This window comes from Oncorhynchus clarkii, chromosome 5 (genome assembly GCF_045791955.1).
Source record: "Oncorhynchus clarkii lewisi isolate Uvic-CL-2024 chromosome 5, UVic_Ocla_1.0, whole genome shotgun sequence".
NCBI classification, from domain to species: domain Eukaryota; kingdom Metazoa; phylum Chordata; class Actinopteri; order Salmoniformes; family Salmonidae; genus Oncorhynchus; species Oncorhynchus clarkii.
The window spans coordinates 35,632,242-35,649,599 of NC_092151.1; the positions used below are offsets into that span (position 1 = coordinate 35,632,242).

The 17,358-nt window shown below is 42.3% G+C and overlaps 1 protein-coding gene across 5 annotated transcripts; it reads right to left on the reverse strand.

The window, feature by feature from the left end:
- Window positions 1-168: 168 nt before the first annotated feature.
- LOC139408719 (solute carrier family 35 member E4-like) lies at window positions 169-17,035 on the reverse strand. 5 transcript variants are annotated; one of them, XM_071152961.1, is made up of 5 exons: window positions 16,846-16,889; window positions 12,544-12,678; window positions 11,603-11,686; window positions 8,371-8,984; window positions 169-4,780 (listed from the first exon to the last, which is right to left on the reverse strand). In XM_071152961.1, the coding sequence occupies exons 4-5, from the start codon at window positions 8,963-8,965 to the stop codon at window positions 4,263-4,265; spliced, it is 1,113 nt and encodes a 370-aa protein (XP_071009062.1). In that variant the 5' UTR covers window positions 8,966-8,984; window positions 11,603-11,686; window positions 12,544-12,678; window positions 16,846-16,889; the 3' UTR covers window positions 169-4,262. The 5 variants fall into 5 exon arrangements, with proteins under 5 accessions (XP_071009062.1, XP_071009061.1, XP_071009059.1 ...); XM_071152960.1 differs by lacking the exon at window positions 11,603-11,686 and having other exon boundaries at window positions 16,846-16,939; XM_071152958.1 differs by lacking the exons at window positions 11,603-11,686; window positions 12,544-12,678 and having other exon boundaries at window positions 16,846-17,035.
- Window positions 17,036-17,358: the final 323 nt, after the last annotated feature.

A 17,358-nucleotide genomic window follows, 5' to 3' on the forward strand; every position in this document is an offset into this window, starting at 1 on the left:
ATGTGGTAAACTGAATAAAATTCCTACAGTATTGTATCCGGTAGTCTGGCTATTTATTTTACTACAGTGTGTTTGGGATGTTTGTTCAACTGTACTTTGTGTTTGCTTAATGTGTCTAGACATGCCATTGTCCATTTTGCTAAACTAAAATAAGACAGGAGACACATGTTTTTGAACCAGTATATTTGAGCCAGCCTTCCATGATTGTAAAATCAATACAATAAAATAATTATTTTACATGTAACGTTTTCAGACAACATCAACCGTATATACATAAGAGCCATACACTGTAAAGGCAGCATCTTCCATAACTCGTCAGTGCAATATGTGCATTGCTCTGCCCTTATAGCCAGTCAAAGACAACCTCTGTGTGAACAAGCAGCCTGACTAGTCAAACCCAGAGTTGTCAAACTGACCCAGTCTGACAAATCAAATGCAGATCTGTGATGCTGGTACAGTTTAAATAGGTATTCTAAGGGCTGTGTGATTAAAAAGTATCTTATCATAAATGCAAAGTTGCTAAACAAAACTGGCCTTTTGATCAGTAGGCTATTTAACAAACAGATTATAACAGTTGACCAGAAGACAAACCGGGGTTGTGGGCAGACGTGCTTTCAGCTATTTGATCTCGCTTCAACTGCCAACTTACTTAAGTCATTAAACAAATGGTCTGCAACAAACTATGTTGAAGACGGAGGTATTTAACTACCATCAATAACATGATCCTCTCAATAGAAATGTTTGAGAATGGCATTCATCTTATCTTCATTCAAATGACTAATTTATCAGGTTGAGGCTGGAAACAAATCATTATGTGTCTACTGCTGTGCATATGACAACATATTGGGGGAAAAACATCAGGCGGGTATAACAAAAAATATATAACCATTTCCAAATAGTCTATCAAAGGCTAAGGGGGGCTAAGTCTCACACCTGAAGGTTATTTGACTGGGAAAGGAAGATTAGAAACAACTTCATTCAACATCTTCATAAGGTCCTTTCAGTAACACTAGCCTTAAGATGGGTGTAATTGAATGACTGTATATGAATGGACAAAGCCATTGATCACGTGACACTATTCATTCCTATGTGAAGACTCAATAGAGCATTTGAAGCCAAATTAACTTCTTGATGCACCCATCCCATTAGCGGGATCATTTTCGTCAACATCCGCTGAATTGCAGAGTGCCAAATTCAAATTAAATTACTAAAAATATAACATTTTCATGAAATCACAAGTGCAATATAGAAAAACACAGCTTAGCTTGTTGTTAATCCACCTGGTGTGTCAGATTTCAAAAAAGCTTTTTGGCAAAAGCATACCAAGCATTTATGTAAGGACATCTCTCTCAGCAGATAAAACATTACAAACAGCTAGCAGCCAAGTAGATTGGTCACGAAAGTCAGAAAAGCAATTAAATGAATCGCTTACCTTTGATGATCTTCGGATGTTTGCACTCACGAGACTCCCAGTTACACAATAAATGTTCCTTTTGTTCCATAAAGATTATTTTTATATCCAAAATACTTCCATTTGGTTGGCATGTTTTTTTCAGAAATCCACAGGCTAGAGCGGTCACGACCGGGCAGACGAAAATTCCAAATAGTATCCGTAAAGTTCGTTGAAACATGTCAAACGATTTTTATAATCAATCCTCAGGTTGTTTGTACAATATATAATCGATAATATTTCAACCGGACTGTACCTTCTTCAATAGGAGAGAAAATGTCTGCTCCAAGCTGCTCCCAGCCATACAATGACGCGATGTGATCTTTCTCGCTCATTTTTCAAAATAACAGCCTGAAATTATGTCTAAAGACTGTTCACAACATGTGGAAGCCATAGGAAAATGAATCTGGTTGATATCCCTTTAAATGGAGTGAAGGCAGGCAATGGAACAGAGAGCTTTCAGGAAAAACATCACTTCCGGGTTGGATTTTCCTCAGGTTTTTGCCTGCAATATCAGTTCTGTTATACTCACAGACAATATTTTGACAGTTTTGGAAACTTTAGTGTTTTCTATCCTAATTATATGCATATTCTAGATTCTGGGCCTGAGAAATAGGCAGTTTCATTTGGGTACGTTTTTCATCCAAACATCAAAATACTGCCCCCTACACTCAACAGGTTAAGTCAGTTAAAGGGCCTCCCGAGTGGTGCAGTTGTCTAAGGCACAGCATCGCGGTGCTAGCTGTGCCACTAGAAGTTCTGGGTTCGAGTCCAGACTCTGTTGCAGCCGGCCGCGATCGTGAGACCCATGGGGCGGCACACAATTGGCCCAGAGTCGTCCAGGTTAGGGGAGGGTTTGGACGGCAGGGATGTCCCTGTCCCATCGTGCACTAGCGACTCCTGTGGCGGGCCAGGTGCAGTGCACACTGACGCGGTTGCCAGGTGTACAGTGTTTCCTCCAACACATTGCTGCGGCTGGCTTCCGGGTTAAGTGGGCATTGTGTCAAGAAGCAGTGCGGCTTGGTTGGGTTGTGTTTCGGAGGACGCACGGCTCTCAACCTTCGCCTCTCCCGAGTCCGTACGGGAGTTGCAGAGATGAGATTAGACTAACTACCAATTGGGGAGAAAAAGGGCTAAAAAAATATATATTTAAAATTAAGTCGGTTAAGATGGCATCTCATGGAAACATATCATATCTATTCTGGTTAGAGCCAGTTTGTGCTGAAAGGAGTAGTACACAGCGTTGTACGGGATCTTCAGTTTCTTGGCAATTTCTCGCATTTCTCAGAACAAGAATAGACTGACGAGTTTCAGAAGAAAGTCTTTGTTTCTGGCCATTTTGAGCCTGTAATCGAACCGTCAAATGCTGATGCTCCAGATACTCAACTAATCTAAAGAAGTTAACATTTTTCTTTCAAAAGCAAGGACATTTCTAAGTGACTGCAAAATGTTGAAAGGTAGTGTACATTAGTTGGCCAAGTGACAGACCAGTTGACTAGACCTCCAGTTACTGAGTGACTTCTGACCTATGTCAGTGCTCTGGACACATCATGTAAGAGCTTTCCAACTTCAATTAAGTAGTTTTAAATTGTGATCAAGGTCAATTCTGGTAAGAGACATACTACAGCTTTTGTATTCAATTTAGTAAACAGAAATCCAATAACAACTTCCTCTTTGTCCTGTGTAAGAATCATAAACAGGACAAAAAATAGTGTTGCTTACAGAATAAAAAATAAATGAAAGAAATACCATTGCATCATAAATATTCAAAAATTAAAATGGAGTTACAATAACACTGTCCAGCAGAGGTCAGTTATAAAGACTAAATGTAATGTGGCACCCTCTGAGTGGAGAAGACATTTCTGTTTGAGTGGCGGTAAGGAGAGAATGATGAAACACTTTTTATGGAGTGTGCTAAAGATGAGTGAGACTCCTTAGAGAGTGGATAGGCCTTATAATAGACATTTGCTGCAGTGAGAACTGCTGTAAAGGTAGGAGGTTATTAAAATGATTATAATAGGTTCCTTTTATTAAGAGGAAATGAAGAGAAATGCAATAAGGGGTCGTTTAGTGGGACAAGGTGGCTCCCCTCAGATCTATGCCTCACTATGCAGTAGATTAACATTGTGGCTTACTGGCCGCCATTCCTACAAACAGCCAGGAGAAATGATATGCTGAACCTGTTAGCTTGAATGTTTACGCCATTGTAAACTTCATCTAGACAAAAGCTATAGCACTACAACAAATGCAGAACACCCATTTTAAGATCCCCAAATAAAAGCTGCCAGAAAACCTCTTTCCCACTGATACGAGACCAGGGGAAGGTTAGGTAACATTACCATATGTTTTTAAAACGTATTTGTGCCCATCCATAAGAGCAGTGTTCCTAGTCCTTCCCACCCAACCATCCCACTGAGCACTCACTCAGAGAGAACATTTTCACAGTGTAGTGTGAGTAACAGTGCGTGATATCTCATGAGACGTATCACATAGTTTGTGTGCTCATGCATGCATACCAGTATGTGTGCATGTATGAGTATTAGAACAGTACAAACTCAACTGTCACTTTCCTAAAGGCATCTGTTTTTTTTTAGTCAGCTGACTTCTGTTCCATGAGACCATGGCCGAAATAAATACATTGGCACAGTGAAGAGGTAAAAACGACCCAACCAAACAAGTTCTGTCACTCATGTCGTCATCGTCAACTATGACATCATGAGGTCACAGACAATTTCCCAAACCTCTCCACAGAACCAGCTGACTTAACTAACCCTAAGGACAGGAAATCTCTCTCTCTCTCCCCCCCTCTCTCTCAGTCCATCTTGTCCTCTCGTTTCCCGGCAGCGTCTACCCTCTCCTGCTGGTTTTGTGGGGGTGGTTGGAATGCAATACCCTCCTCCCTCACTCGGCTGAGCTCCCTGGCTTTAGCTCGCCGTGCATCCAGGTAGTTGGAGATGAACTCAGAGTTCTGGTAGATGAGCATGCCAGAGAGAGTAAGAGCCACACCGGCACAGCTGAGCGCTGACATCTCGTTGCCGAACAGCAGTTGGGAGAGCAGCAGGTTGCCCACCACACTCAGGTTGCCCAGGATGTGCAGGGTGACGGCGGAGGTGAGGGTTATGACGCAGCAGCTGGCCAGGTTGTACATGACAGAGCCCAGGCAGCTGAGCAGAATGAAGAGCCACAGGTTGTGGTCGTAGTGCATTGGAGACTCCAGCACGGCCCAGTTCTCCAGGGCCAGAGCAGCTACGGCCAGGATGCAGAAACTGGGGATAGACATCAGGTACAGCAGGAACACAGAGTTGATTTTCTCTTCCTGGAGCAAGATACCTGAGAGACACACACAAAGAAAAGCACATAGAGAGAAGCAGAAAACACACAAAGTAGGCTTAAATACAAAGTAGTCTCATGACAGACTAAACATTATAGCGCAAACACAAGGTTTGGTTTTGGGTGGAGGGATTAAATACAAAGATAAGAGAGGATAGAGAGAAATAAAACATAATCATACAAAACAACACTGTAGTTCCACATTCATATCATTGAGATGTGTTATATTTGTGAAACAACACGTCAGCTAATGGCATGGATACCAAGGGAGTGAGACTCCTTTAGCAAAATAACAAGACACGTGCACCACTGATGTGTGTCATATAAAGTAAACAAGTGAGACCTTTACGAGGGTAGTTTGAAAATAGCTGCTGAAACACGACACCATCCAACAACATTGGTATTTCAGGGTGGTGGTTCTGAGTGAGTAGAAAATCCAGACCATAAGTCATTATTTTAACATAACGTCAAATCTGCCATGTTCAGAACATGGAAATGTCATAGGTTTGTTTACTTATGATGTGAAATCCATTCTGAGACTAGCAGGTTCATTATCAGTACAGCACTATACAGTACACTAACAAAACAAGTAGAGAAAATATATTAACAGATTCATACTGTTCAAATACAGGAAGGAAGTCTCGAGAGTTTTAATCTATATGTAACTTTATTCCTAGTTATATGTACATATCTACCTCAATCACCTCGTACCCCAGTACATCGACTCGGTACTGGTACCCTGTGTATATACAGTAGCCAAGTTATCGTTACTCATTATGTATTTATTATTACTTTTATTATTATGTGTTTTAGTCTTCTATTATTTCTGTATTTTCTTTCTCTCATCATAGTTGGGAAGGGCCCATAAGTAAGCATATCACTCTTAGATAACAGCTATCATTTACAAAACATGTGACATAATATTTGATTTGAAAGTATGACAGTAACAAAGTGATAGGACTAATTCCTGGTAAACAGGATGGAACTCTGCCACAGAACTAGAATGAGCTCTCTGCCTGGTTTACCTGTCAGGAATGAGTCCTTTTTGATAAGTTTTTATTGGGTCAGCCCTGTCAGTAGTTTTGAAAGTGTCCTTAGCAACAGGCAACACAACACCTCTAGCTAGACTGGGTGTGTTACTTGGTAACTCTGGGCAGCAGTAAAAATGTCCAGCACTGACTGCAGTGTGGGAAGTTTATATGGGATTGGAAGAAACACCAAATATACACTCTGACTGATGTCAGAGAATTTCGGTTAGGGGACATATTTTCCACTCTTTTGAAAGGAAAGTATTTAAGTACACAGGGACATTTCTGATTTGTCCTCCAAAATCTGATAGCACCCATATGTTCATATTGCTGAGGGGTCGTTCCATATAATTCCCATGACTTCTGACTGCACCCCTTTTCATTTCAACAAAACCTTCCGTACATGTTTGCTCGTGGTAGAGGTAGTCAGAAAGTGAATTTTTGGACCTGAATGCCCCAAAAAATCAAGAGAAAAGAGGTGCTTAAAGTTGACCCATTTTGCATACCCCACCCTAGCATGAGACATGATGTCTTCATCACTGAACAAATTAAATGGTTGAGTATAATATCATTTGAAAATGTACAAACAGGGTTGTCAAATGTTTTAAGCTTTAATGTCAATTATCTAAAAAAGCATAAACTAAGATTGTGTTTATATACATTTTAGCTTTGACCATATTTTACATCATCTGAGGTGTTTGTGTTGTGCCTGCCATCATGTGTTGAGACACAGCATACTCTTAACTACAGGGTGAGTGTCATGTTTTGGCTGATAATGTACTAAAATGTGAAAAAAGTTGAAATGTAAACTTTCAAATGGTAGAGTATCAGAAAGATGATAAAAGATCAGAAAAGCACAGCCTCCCCTATTCCCTACTAAAACGTACAGCACACAACGAACCATCGAACATTGTCCAAATAGTACTGTAGGCCTACGTAAATCCATTACTCTTATATTTACCATGCGACTCACATAGACCTACACATAATAAACCATAGGCCTATAATTAAAAGACTATGAGACTAGAACATAATTTAAATTTTAACTTTAAAATGGTACCACAAAGATGGTTGGAGGTCTACACATCAAATAACGTTGACTTGAGTGAGAATATCCATTGTTATAAATTAAACTATCAATCTTCCATTGGAAACCTATTGAAATCCTTAAAATATAGATAATAGGATAGACATTCCCATTCAAGTTGACATTCGACAGTGGGTGGACCATCAGCCATCTTACTGGTAGTAATTAGAAGTTTCAATTCAATTTGAATGTCAATTGTGTAGCAGCTAAATTGTAGCAAAGATGGTCTATTATACAGTATTAACAAGATATTTGAGTGACCGCTCTAGCAATGGAAATACATGTCCTCAAACATAGAAAGCAGGCGAGATCAGGTGGGACCATTCTAGCCAATGAGAGGGCAGATATGTGTGTGACTACCAGGCCAAAGAGATTACTCATCTTTCTATGTGTGCCATTATAGCATGGGCGGTGCCATTGAGGCTAGCTATCTCCATTTTAAAGAAGTACATTTTCTTCTCCATTTGCTGATTGCTCCCAACTCATTAGGAATCCCCACCCAGTGGACTCCTTTAAAATGGGAGAATTCCTCAATGGCAATGTCCATGCTAAAACAGATTATATCCATGATGAGTCCTCCATCTCTCTCTCTATGACAACAGGCACAACTCCAGTATAATGTTTCTTTCAAATTGCCACATGCGTCCACCTATATCAGTGCATTCGTAACTAACAACCAAACCATAACAAAATGTATATTTGCTCAAATAAGCCTCACATAGCAAATTAGCAATTACATTTTCCTTTGACCAAATTCAACACTCTTTCACTGACCACCATACAAAAATTACTCACTTCGTGGGCTTATTTTCTTGGACAGATTTTGTGTGGAGTAAAACCTTTCTCTTTGTGTCTTCTGATTGCAGGGGTCTGAAGGGATAGGTCCATTCTATTAATTATATTTCTATGATTGAAATTATACCCAAGAGTATGCTGTCTCTCAATCGATGATGGGCACAACACAAATACTTCAGATGATGAAAAATAGGTTCTAAGCTACAACATTAGTGAAAATGAGAAACATCTGAGTTTACACGTTTTTAGATAATGACGTTAAAACTTTAAAATGATTGATGAATATAAAATGAATATTTCTAGAAATCATAAAACAGTTTGACAACCCTGTTTGTAAACTTTCAAATTATATCAAACTGAATCTTTTTCAGTGATGAAGACATGGTAGGGTAGGCAAAATGGGTAATATTTGAACACCTAATCTCCTAAATGTTTTGGCATTCAGGCCAAAAATGTAACTTTCTGACCACTTCCACCATCGGCAAACATGTAAGAAAGGTTATGTTCAAATCAGAAGTCAGAAAGTGATTGAAATCCTTAGGAACGACCCCTAGGGCAACAACAGAAGTTTATTATACAGTTCAACATTTATAAAGTGATGATCAATGTGTCAACCACCATCAGAGATGCAACATAACAACTATCATAAAGACAAGTTGAAGGTAGCAGCTGTGACTCACCTTGCTGGATGGATTTGACACCTCTCAACATTGTCGCAGCGAATACGAAGAAGCAGCCTGTCTGGTCGTACTGGACCTCGCCCATGATGCTGAACGAGGCTCCCAGACAGATGGGCATCATGGCTGTGTATTTGAGGATGTGGTGTTGCTTGCCCAGGATCAGAGTGGAGATGGCCAGGGTGAAGATTGGCGTGGTGGTGTAGATCATTTGGGCAAATGACAGCTGGACATAGTTCAGACCCACGTTGCCAAATGCGATGCTGGCACAAAATGTCAAGCTCAATAGAAACACCTTGCATTTGGCGCTGGTGGTAAGGTCCTTTTGGTTGTCAACCCCACCGTTTTGCTGGAGCATTCGCAGTTTAATAAGCCCATAGTCCACCACTATCGCTGTCAACATGTGCAGGGCCGACAGCAGTAAGGGGTACCTGAAGTTGTACACTGCAAAAATCCATTTGTTAAGACTGGAGATGGTTGTCCCCGTCACAAGCCAGACAATGACAGCGGACAGAAGGTGCAACATCTCCGCCTGTGGCCTTTTCCCAGTCTCGCGCCAGGTCGCCTCGCATTTAGAGAGTCCATCGGTGCTAATCATGTTGATTTCATCCTCGTTTCTGTAAGGCAAACACATCTTGACTTGGTTAAGCAATAACTAGCCAACTAAACTCCACTCCATGATTCACGATGGAGTTGAGCAGTGACTGTGTGGGCGGGCTGGAGCTCCAACGTCACATAAAATTAAGTTTTTATCAAAAACTACTGTTTTCAGCACCCAAAGAATAGCCCGCAATTACACAGAACAATGTTGTGTGTAATTGCAGTGGGTGCTGAAAACAGTCGTTTTTGATAAAAACTTAAATTTGTCATTCAATCGTCTCGGAGGAAGATTGAAAAAGTTACGTTTATTCCCTTGAAATACAGTGCCTTCAGAAAGTATTCACACCCCTTCACTTTTTCTACATTTTGTTGTGTTAGAAAGTGGGATGAAAATGGATTTAAATGTTTTTAGTTTTTATTTTCTACACACAAAAAATCTAACATTTGTAAAAAAATAAACATGAAAAATAAAACACTAATATATCTTGATTACATAAGTATTCAACCCCCTGAGTCAATACAGGTTAGAATCACCTTTGTCAGCAATTACAGCTGTGAGTCTTTCTGGGTAAGTCTCGAAGGGCTTTGCACAACTCGATTGTACAATATTTGCACATTATTCTTTAAAAAAGTTGGATGTTGATCATTGCTACACAGCCATTTTCAAGTCATTTTAAGACAAAACAGTAACTAGGCCACTCAGGAACATTCAATGTCATCTCGGTAAGCAACTCCAGTGTATATTTGGCCTTGTGTTTTAGGTTATTGTCCTACTGAAAGGGGAATTTGTCTCCCAGTGTCTGGTGGAAAGCAGACAGAACCAGGTTTTCCTCTATGATTTTGCCTGTGCTTAGCTCAATTCCGTTTTTGTTCATCATAAAAACTCCCTAGTCCTTGCCGATGACATGCATACCCATAACATGATGCAGCCACCCACAACCATTCTTGGAAATATATAGAGATGTACTCAGTGATGTGTTGTGTTGGATTTGCCCCAAACATAACGCTTTGTATTCAGGACATGAAGTTTATTTCTTTGCCACATTTTTTGCAGTTTTACTTTAGTGCCTTGTTGCAAACAGGATGTATGTTTTTTAAAATATGTGTATTCTGTACAGGCTTCCTTTTTTTCACTCTGTCAATTAGGTTAATATTGTGGAGTAACTACGATTTTGTTGATCCATCGCCAGATTTCTCCTATCACAGCCATTAAACTCCGTTACTGTTTTAAAGTCCCCATTGGCCTCATTGTTAAATCCCTGAGCGGTTTCCTTCCTCTCTGGCAACTGAGTTAAGAAGGATGCCTGTATCTTTGTAGTGACTGGGTGTATTGATACACCATCCAAAGTGTAATGAATAACTTCAACATGCTCAAAGGGATATTCAATGTCTGCTTTTTTTTATTTTACCCATCTACCAATCGGTGCCCTTCTTTGCAAACCATTGGAATACCTCCACGTTCTTTGTGGTTAAATCTGTGTTTGAAATTCACCGCTCGACCGAGGGACCTTACAGATCATTTTATTTGTGGGGTACAGAGATGAGGTAGTCATTCAAAAATCATGTTTATCAATATTATTGCACGCAGAGAGAGTCCATGCAACAAATGATGTGACTTGTGAAGCAAATGTTTACTCCTGAACATATTTGGGCTCGCCATAACAAAGGGATTGAATACTTATTGACTCACGACATTTCAGCTTTTCATTTTGTAATAATTTGTCCAAATTTGGAAAAACATCACTTCTTTATGAGTCAAAATGCAAGCCGAGTGCAATTCTCTGCAGGGCACGGGAGATCAAGTGCACCTACAATGTATTGTGTGATATCAATTCAATGCATAGGCGGAGTTATAGTGGGCAAAGTTCGATTTACAATAAAATTACTAAAAATTATAGGCTCATTACATTGACTGGAAATAAATGGGCAAGACAAAATACTTATTAAGTGCCTTTGAATGGAGTATGTTAGTAGTTGCCAGGTGCACCGGTTTGTGTCAAGAACTGCACCGCTGCTGGGTTTTTCACGCTCAACAGTTTCCCGTGTATCAAGAATGGTTCACCACCCAAAGGACATCCAGCCAACTTGACAAAACTGTGAGAAGCATTGGTGTCAACATGGCCAGCATCCCTGTGGAATGCTTTCGACACATTGTAGAGTCCATGCCCCAACGAATTGAGGCTGATCTGAGGCTGTTTAACTCAATATTAGGGAAAGGGGATACCTAGTCAGTTGCACAACTGAATGCATTCAACCAAAATGTGTCTTCCGCATTTAACCCAACCCCTCCGAATCAAGGTGTTCTTAATGTTTTGTACACTTCGTGTAGTGGCGACCTGTCATTCAGGGCAGGTGGAGTTGCCTGTTTTGCGTGTTATTTTGGCATTAAAAGGTGTCACATATCAGTTTGCAAACAATGTAAAAGAAAATAAAAAACATTGAGTTAATAAAGCCACATACAAACATGGTCTATTTTTTGCTTTCTTGAAAATTCAAGCCCATTGGGTGCTGCCATAGAGTTACATTAGGAGTGCCCATCCAAGAAGGCTCAAGGCAAACACCACACACAACAAAACACCAGTCCAACGAGTGACCACGGGCAGACGGCGCTGTGAGTGGAATTAATTACTCTCACAGCAAGACCAGCAGCAGCTACCCCCCTGTACAAGATCAGAGAGAAACCCGTTCTTCTTCCAGAACAGTCGTAATGTTCCTGAAGCTGAAAGGAGAGGAAACTGAGAAGTTAACACGGGAGATACTGGAGCTAACGGAAGAGCTAAATTAATCTGCTTCAATTGGTCCCAAACAGTTCAAGCCACTAACTACCCAGGCTGACTCGCAACAATAAGGATGGAGCCTCACCTTCCTTAATAATGGCCAACTCACCGGTCACCCATAGCAGGCACATCTCGACTAGTCAGCCTGAGTGGGCAAAGCTAGTGACAACCAGAGATGATAACCTGCAGTCACAAAGGCAGTGTGATAAGATAGAGCAGCTCATTGAAAACCTTAGGATCAGAGGGCTCTCCTTCTCAGACCAGTCATCCTCATCATCATCATCATCTACTCAGTCAACCCCTCGACATCGTGAGTCATCGCACCAGTGAAACCAGTCGACTTCTCATTTCAGAACTCGGAGCCCTAAAGCGTCACCCAGAGGGCTGACTTCATAGGATCGCCAACGCCAGCCCTAACCTAACCACTGCGGTCATCAGCCCACACCTGATTGTTGCCGTCGCGACTACTCACCTGACCATTAGGGTCAGCCCACACCTGATTGCCGTCGTTAGCCCACACCTGACTGTCATCGCCGTGACTACTCACCTGACCGATGCTGCTGCGACTACTTACCTGACCGCTATGGTCAGCCTACGCCTGATTGTTGTTGTAAATCCTCAACTGATTGCCATTGTCAGCCCACGTCGGACTGTCTACCCCGCAACTACTCACCTGACCGTCGCCACCGCGACTACTGACATGACCATTGTCATCACCCCTTAACCGACCATCGCCACTGCGACTACTCGCCTGACCGTCGCTGCCCGGCCTACTCACCTGATCGTTGTTGGCACTCACCTGTCCGCTACCACACACCTTCTCCACCCAGCCGGGAGTGCGTCTACCGTGGACCAACTCCTACCATCCCCAACTTCATCAATGAAGACCCACAAGAGTTTGCAAGGCTGAAGTTGGCCCTCGACAATGTGCTGCCTGTAGATACAACAGAGTGCTTCAACTTTCAGATATTGGTGGACCACTTGCAGTTGGAAGAGGCTTTGCTAATTTACGACTCCTACGGCAAAGCAGGTACCCATACAGTGACACCATGGATTCCCTCACAGAACTGTATGGCCAGCACCACCAGCTTGCCCTCCAATGCATCACCGGGTCAATGGATGGCCCCAACATCAAGAGCGGTGACATCAAGGCATTCCAAAGATTCGCTCTGATGGTGCGCTCTGAGGGTGAGCTACACCGGTGATCGACGGTGCTGCTGAAAATGAGTTGAGTCATCTTGCGGAGCGGCATCAAGTCACTTGACACGTGCACCCTGTTGAACGACAAGTCAGAGTGCACAGGCCTCCTAGGCAATCCTGAGGACTTGGCACTTTGTATGGTGCGTCAAGATATCCTCGTCGTCCATGGAGCTTCTGTGTGTGTGGCCCCTGTTAGTCAACCAAACAGGTCCTTTGACATTCACAGAGCCTTCACAGCTGAAGAGTTGGGCGTTGCACCGCATACCTACCGGACAAAGCCCTTCAGAAAAGATACTGGCACCTCAAATGCCTACCCCTTCAACTGCTGGATAAGTTGCAGCCATTAATGCACATCAGATCAAACTATCCCCATCTAATCACCCCAACAGAACCAGTGCATTTGGGTCACCCTTGCAAAGCCGCCACCATCAAGACTCCGCTCAGTTGGACCCTTTATTTCACTACACAAATCACTTAAGAACAAATTCTTATTTCTTATTAACCAACAGCATGTTGGTTAACTGCCTTGTTCAGGAGCAGAACAACATATTTTTACCTTGTCAGGCCGGGGATTCGATCCAGTAACCTCCCGGTTACTGGCCCAATGCTCTAACCACTAGGCTACCTGCCACCCCTTCAAGGGCCTTCAAAGGGTCTTCAAACTTCCACAGATGTCTCAGGTCACACTGCTAAGGTGTTACGTCAAGTATTCACGTCTTCAGTGATGCCTCAGAACATGCGTACGGTGCCGTCACGTACCTCCGTACTGAAGACACCAATGGACGGCTCCAATTGGCATTCCTTGCAGCAAGATCAAGAGTGGCCCCAAAACGAGAACAGTCAATGCCAAGACTCAAGCTTTGTGCTGCACTCACCGGTGCCCAGCTGGCCGTGGTCATCAGAAAAGAACTCACCTTGGAAATCCATGAGGTCATGTGTAACCGATGTGAAATTGCTAGCTAGTTAGCGGTGGTGCACACTAATAGAGTTTCAATTGGGTGACGGCACTTGCTCTGAGACCTGAAGTAGTTGTTCCCCTTGCTCTGCAAGGGCCGCGGCTTTTGTGGAGCGATGGGTAACGATGCTTCAAGGGTGTCAGTTGTTGATGTGTGCAGTGGGTCCCTGGTTCGATCCCAGGTAGGGGTGAGGAGAGGGACGGAAGCAAAACGGTTACATATGCATGTTTAGGCCAGTGCTTGATTTGGACCCAAATAGCTGTTGGTACTATTTTTGGGTGCCAGTGCAATTTATATTTAGGTGCAGGAGCTCCTCAATACTAGGTTAATACTTTTGAGATAATATTCTATTATTCTATAGGAGATGCAGAAACTCATGCAGAAGACAATTTGAGGTGCCGGTACTCAGTTCCGGTGAGCTCTTGCCCAAGTCAAGTACAATGCTTAAGTAGAAAGACAAATAATGTCCCATTTAGAACACTGACAAGTAGAACATAATTTGTTTTTTTGTTTGTTTTTCTTGCTCAGTCTGCACCTACACAGTCCCAAATCGCTATGTCAGAGTTTACACTTCTTGTTCCATTTATAATGTGGGGAGGTCAAAATAACAAAAAACTATCTACTAAATATATTAATTTTTAAATGCCGATAACCTCAATTTGCCATTATCATTCGCCTGATGATAAGACATGCAGGGCCGGCTCTAGCCTTTTGGGCCCCAAGCTAGATTTGGTTGGGGGGCCCCCCACCAAGCGGAGGGAAACATTTACGTTTTAAAGTACATTTCCTGCAGTTCTACACATTTTGCCATGGGGCGGAGAAAATATTCTGCAATTTTATAACACATTTCATGCAATTCTACACATTTTGCCATGACTTGTGCCATCTTAATATCTGAGTGACAAACAAAATCAACGGGGGCCCTGTGGAGGTCAGGGCACCTGGGCACATGCCCGGTGTGCCAGGTCGGTATTCGACCATCATTACTACTGTACAAGTTTAGATAAATGGATAGACTAACTTACCAATCTACAAATTGTAAGCTGACATGGCCAATTAACTGACTGTCAGGGACTTACAAAAGAAGAGAAAAACTGCGGATGCACAACCACATTTGAAACTTGCACCTTGTGTATTCTACTATTCTAAAAGCCAATTTAGGCTTGATCCAAACATGTATGGAGGGTGTGATGCAATTGCGGAGCCATGTAGAGGCCAGATCAAGCTCTGTACCACATCGCTGTGCACCTCTCAAATTTTGTACAAATGCGGGGGGCTCCGTATAGCTCCGCCTTGACATGATTGGTTGATGGTAGGTGGGGGCGGTACATCCTGTATAAACACAAACTTCCTTCCTTGACAACTCCCTTCACAATAGCTCTGCTAATTGCAAGAAGTCTGAAAGCCCTGAAGTCTACATCACAGTATTCATTTAATCTTTATTTAACTAGGAAAGTCAGTTAAGAAAAAAAACATTATTTTCAATGACAGTCTAGGAACTGTTCAGGGGCAGAACGACAGATTTGTACCTTGTCAGCTCAGGGATTTGATCTTGCAACCTTTTGGTTAGTAGTACAACACTATAACCACTAGACTACCTGTCACCCCAAGGCTACCTGCCGCTGTACGGCCACTTCAGACGTTGGATTGGCCATGAAAAGCATTTTACTCTCAACAGTAAGTTGAGACCCGACTGAGTTCCTAAAAAAAGAATTATATATATGAATGTAGGTTAGTGAGCCCCATAGCGGCCAGGGGCCCTAAGCAACCGTTTGTCGCTTATGCCTGGAGCCGGCCCTGAATACATTATTGGGGGGTCCCTGGGTCACCAGTTTGCCTGGGAGGGGGTTTCCTGGGCAAGAAAAGGTTTAAGACCCCTACCTTATAAAACTCCCGACTCTTCTACTTCCTCTACAGGTGAGTCTGTAATTGGTTACAATTTCAAATCCAAAAGTTATGACAGAGAAAAGTTTCCAAAGAGTATTGCATTTGCTACATTCAGCTGCATAGCCAGCGGTGGGGATGATGTAAATATTTTTGCCTGAGCTGGCCTTGCAAATTGATATCTGTCCTTATCTGTCAGCTAATACAGGACTATTAAAGTCCCAGTGCCAATTTGTTTTATTAATAATATTTTTTCCCCCCCGATTTTTCAGAGGGCACCATTACTTCCCGCGGCTATATTTAGCTGGCTACATATCTCCTACTGTTGTTAGCCAGAATGAAGTCGCCAGCCAGGAATGTAAGCAAGCCTCCGCTCTAGCAGCTGCAGTCGCAAGTAGCTATCGAAGATTAATTCATGCGAGGGGTCTCATGATTAAATAGTAGCAGAACTACGACGATTCATTTAACCCGCTCAACAGCTAGGCTACACATGAGACATGAATCAGAAGGGGGTAATTGTTCACTTCATTGACCGTGGGTCATTACGATGCAAATATTTTTTTGTCGGCCCCGCAGAGTCCTACACAGCGTATTTAGTGCACGGATCTAGCTTCATCATGCTTTCCTTCATCCAGCGCGAGCGCGGTGTAGAAAATCATGATGTGTCTATCAACTGAAGTTATTATAACCTACTCTGTCCTATCCGTATACATAGGGCGGCAGGTAGCCGTCCTTACGGTTAAGAGCGTTGGACCAATAACAGGAAGGTCACTTGTTCAAATCCCCGAGCCGAGTACGTACAACATCTGTCGATGTTCCACGGAGCATGGCACTTAACCCCAATTGCTCTGGATAAAAGCGTCTGCTAAATGATGTACATGTAAACCTAAAACAAAGTCGGAATAAAATATTAGACCTGATAAACGACGAAACACAGAATCGTCAGCTACCACTGCAATGACAGACCAGATTAAACAGCAAGTGAAACATCCTCACCATACGCACATTTAACATCACGCGGCAGCCTAACGCTATTGCCTATGCTTTCTGGTTACATTTACCTCTTTCTTTGTGGATCTTTGGCTTGGTAACATCACAAAAACATCCCGGGCGCACATAGCGGAATGCTTGTCTGCCTCGTTATCGCCCGATCAGCTGTGCGGTCACGTCACTGCAATCACCCTCTCTCTCTTCATTCACTTGGACAGTCACTAAGAAAAGATGACCTCGGCTAGGACAAAAGCTGACAGCGAAAGAAGAAGCATTACTCTATTATGCAGTGTAAGCACACATGGCACACCTCTAAAGGCGGTTGTTTTTATATAACACTTCATAAAACATGTCTGCTCAAATTGGAATTACATAACCTAAACAGAGCACTCAATGTACACAGTGAACAAATGTTGACCTACTGCTGACTACCAATTAAAAATTGGTAGACTGCTATGTAGACAATCAAAATTAGTTATTTAAGTGATGTGTATTTCCATTAATTAATGATGAAACAACTTGATAATGTATTATTCAGTGGATGCTACAACCCCTAAAACAACATCAGACTCTACTTTAGCTAA

Excerpts from the sequence above, each read along its gene's own strand:
- LOC139408719 (XM_071152957.1), bottom strand. The coding sequence starts at position 16,497 with ATGTATACGGATAGGACAGA. Across the intron at positions 8,985-16,477 it reads ATGTATACGGATAGGACAGA|AAACGAGGATGAAATCAACA; the intron begins GTAGGTTATAAT and ends TTTGCCTTACAG. Across the intron at positions 4,781-8,370 it reads TGTCAAATCCATCCAGCAAG|GTATCTTGCTCCAGGAAGAG; the intron begins GTGAGTCACAGC and ends TGTGTCTCTCAG.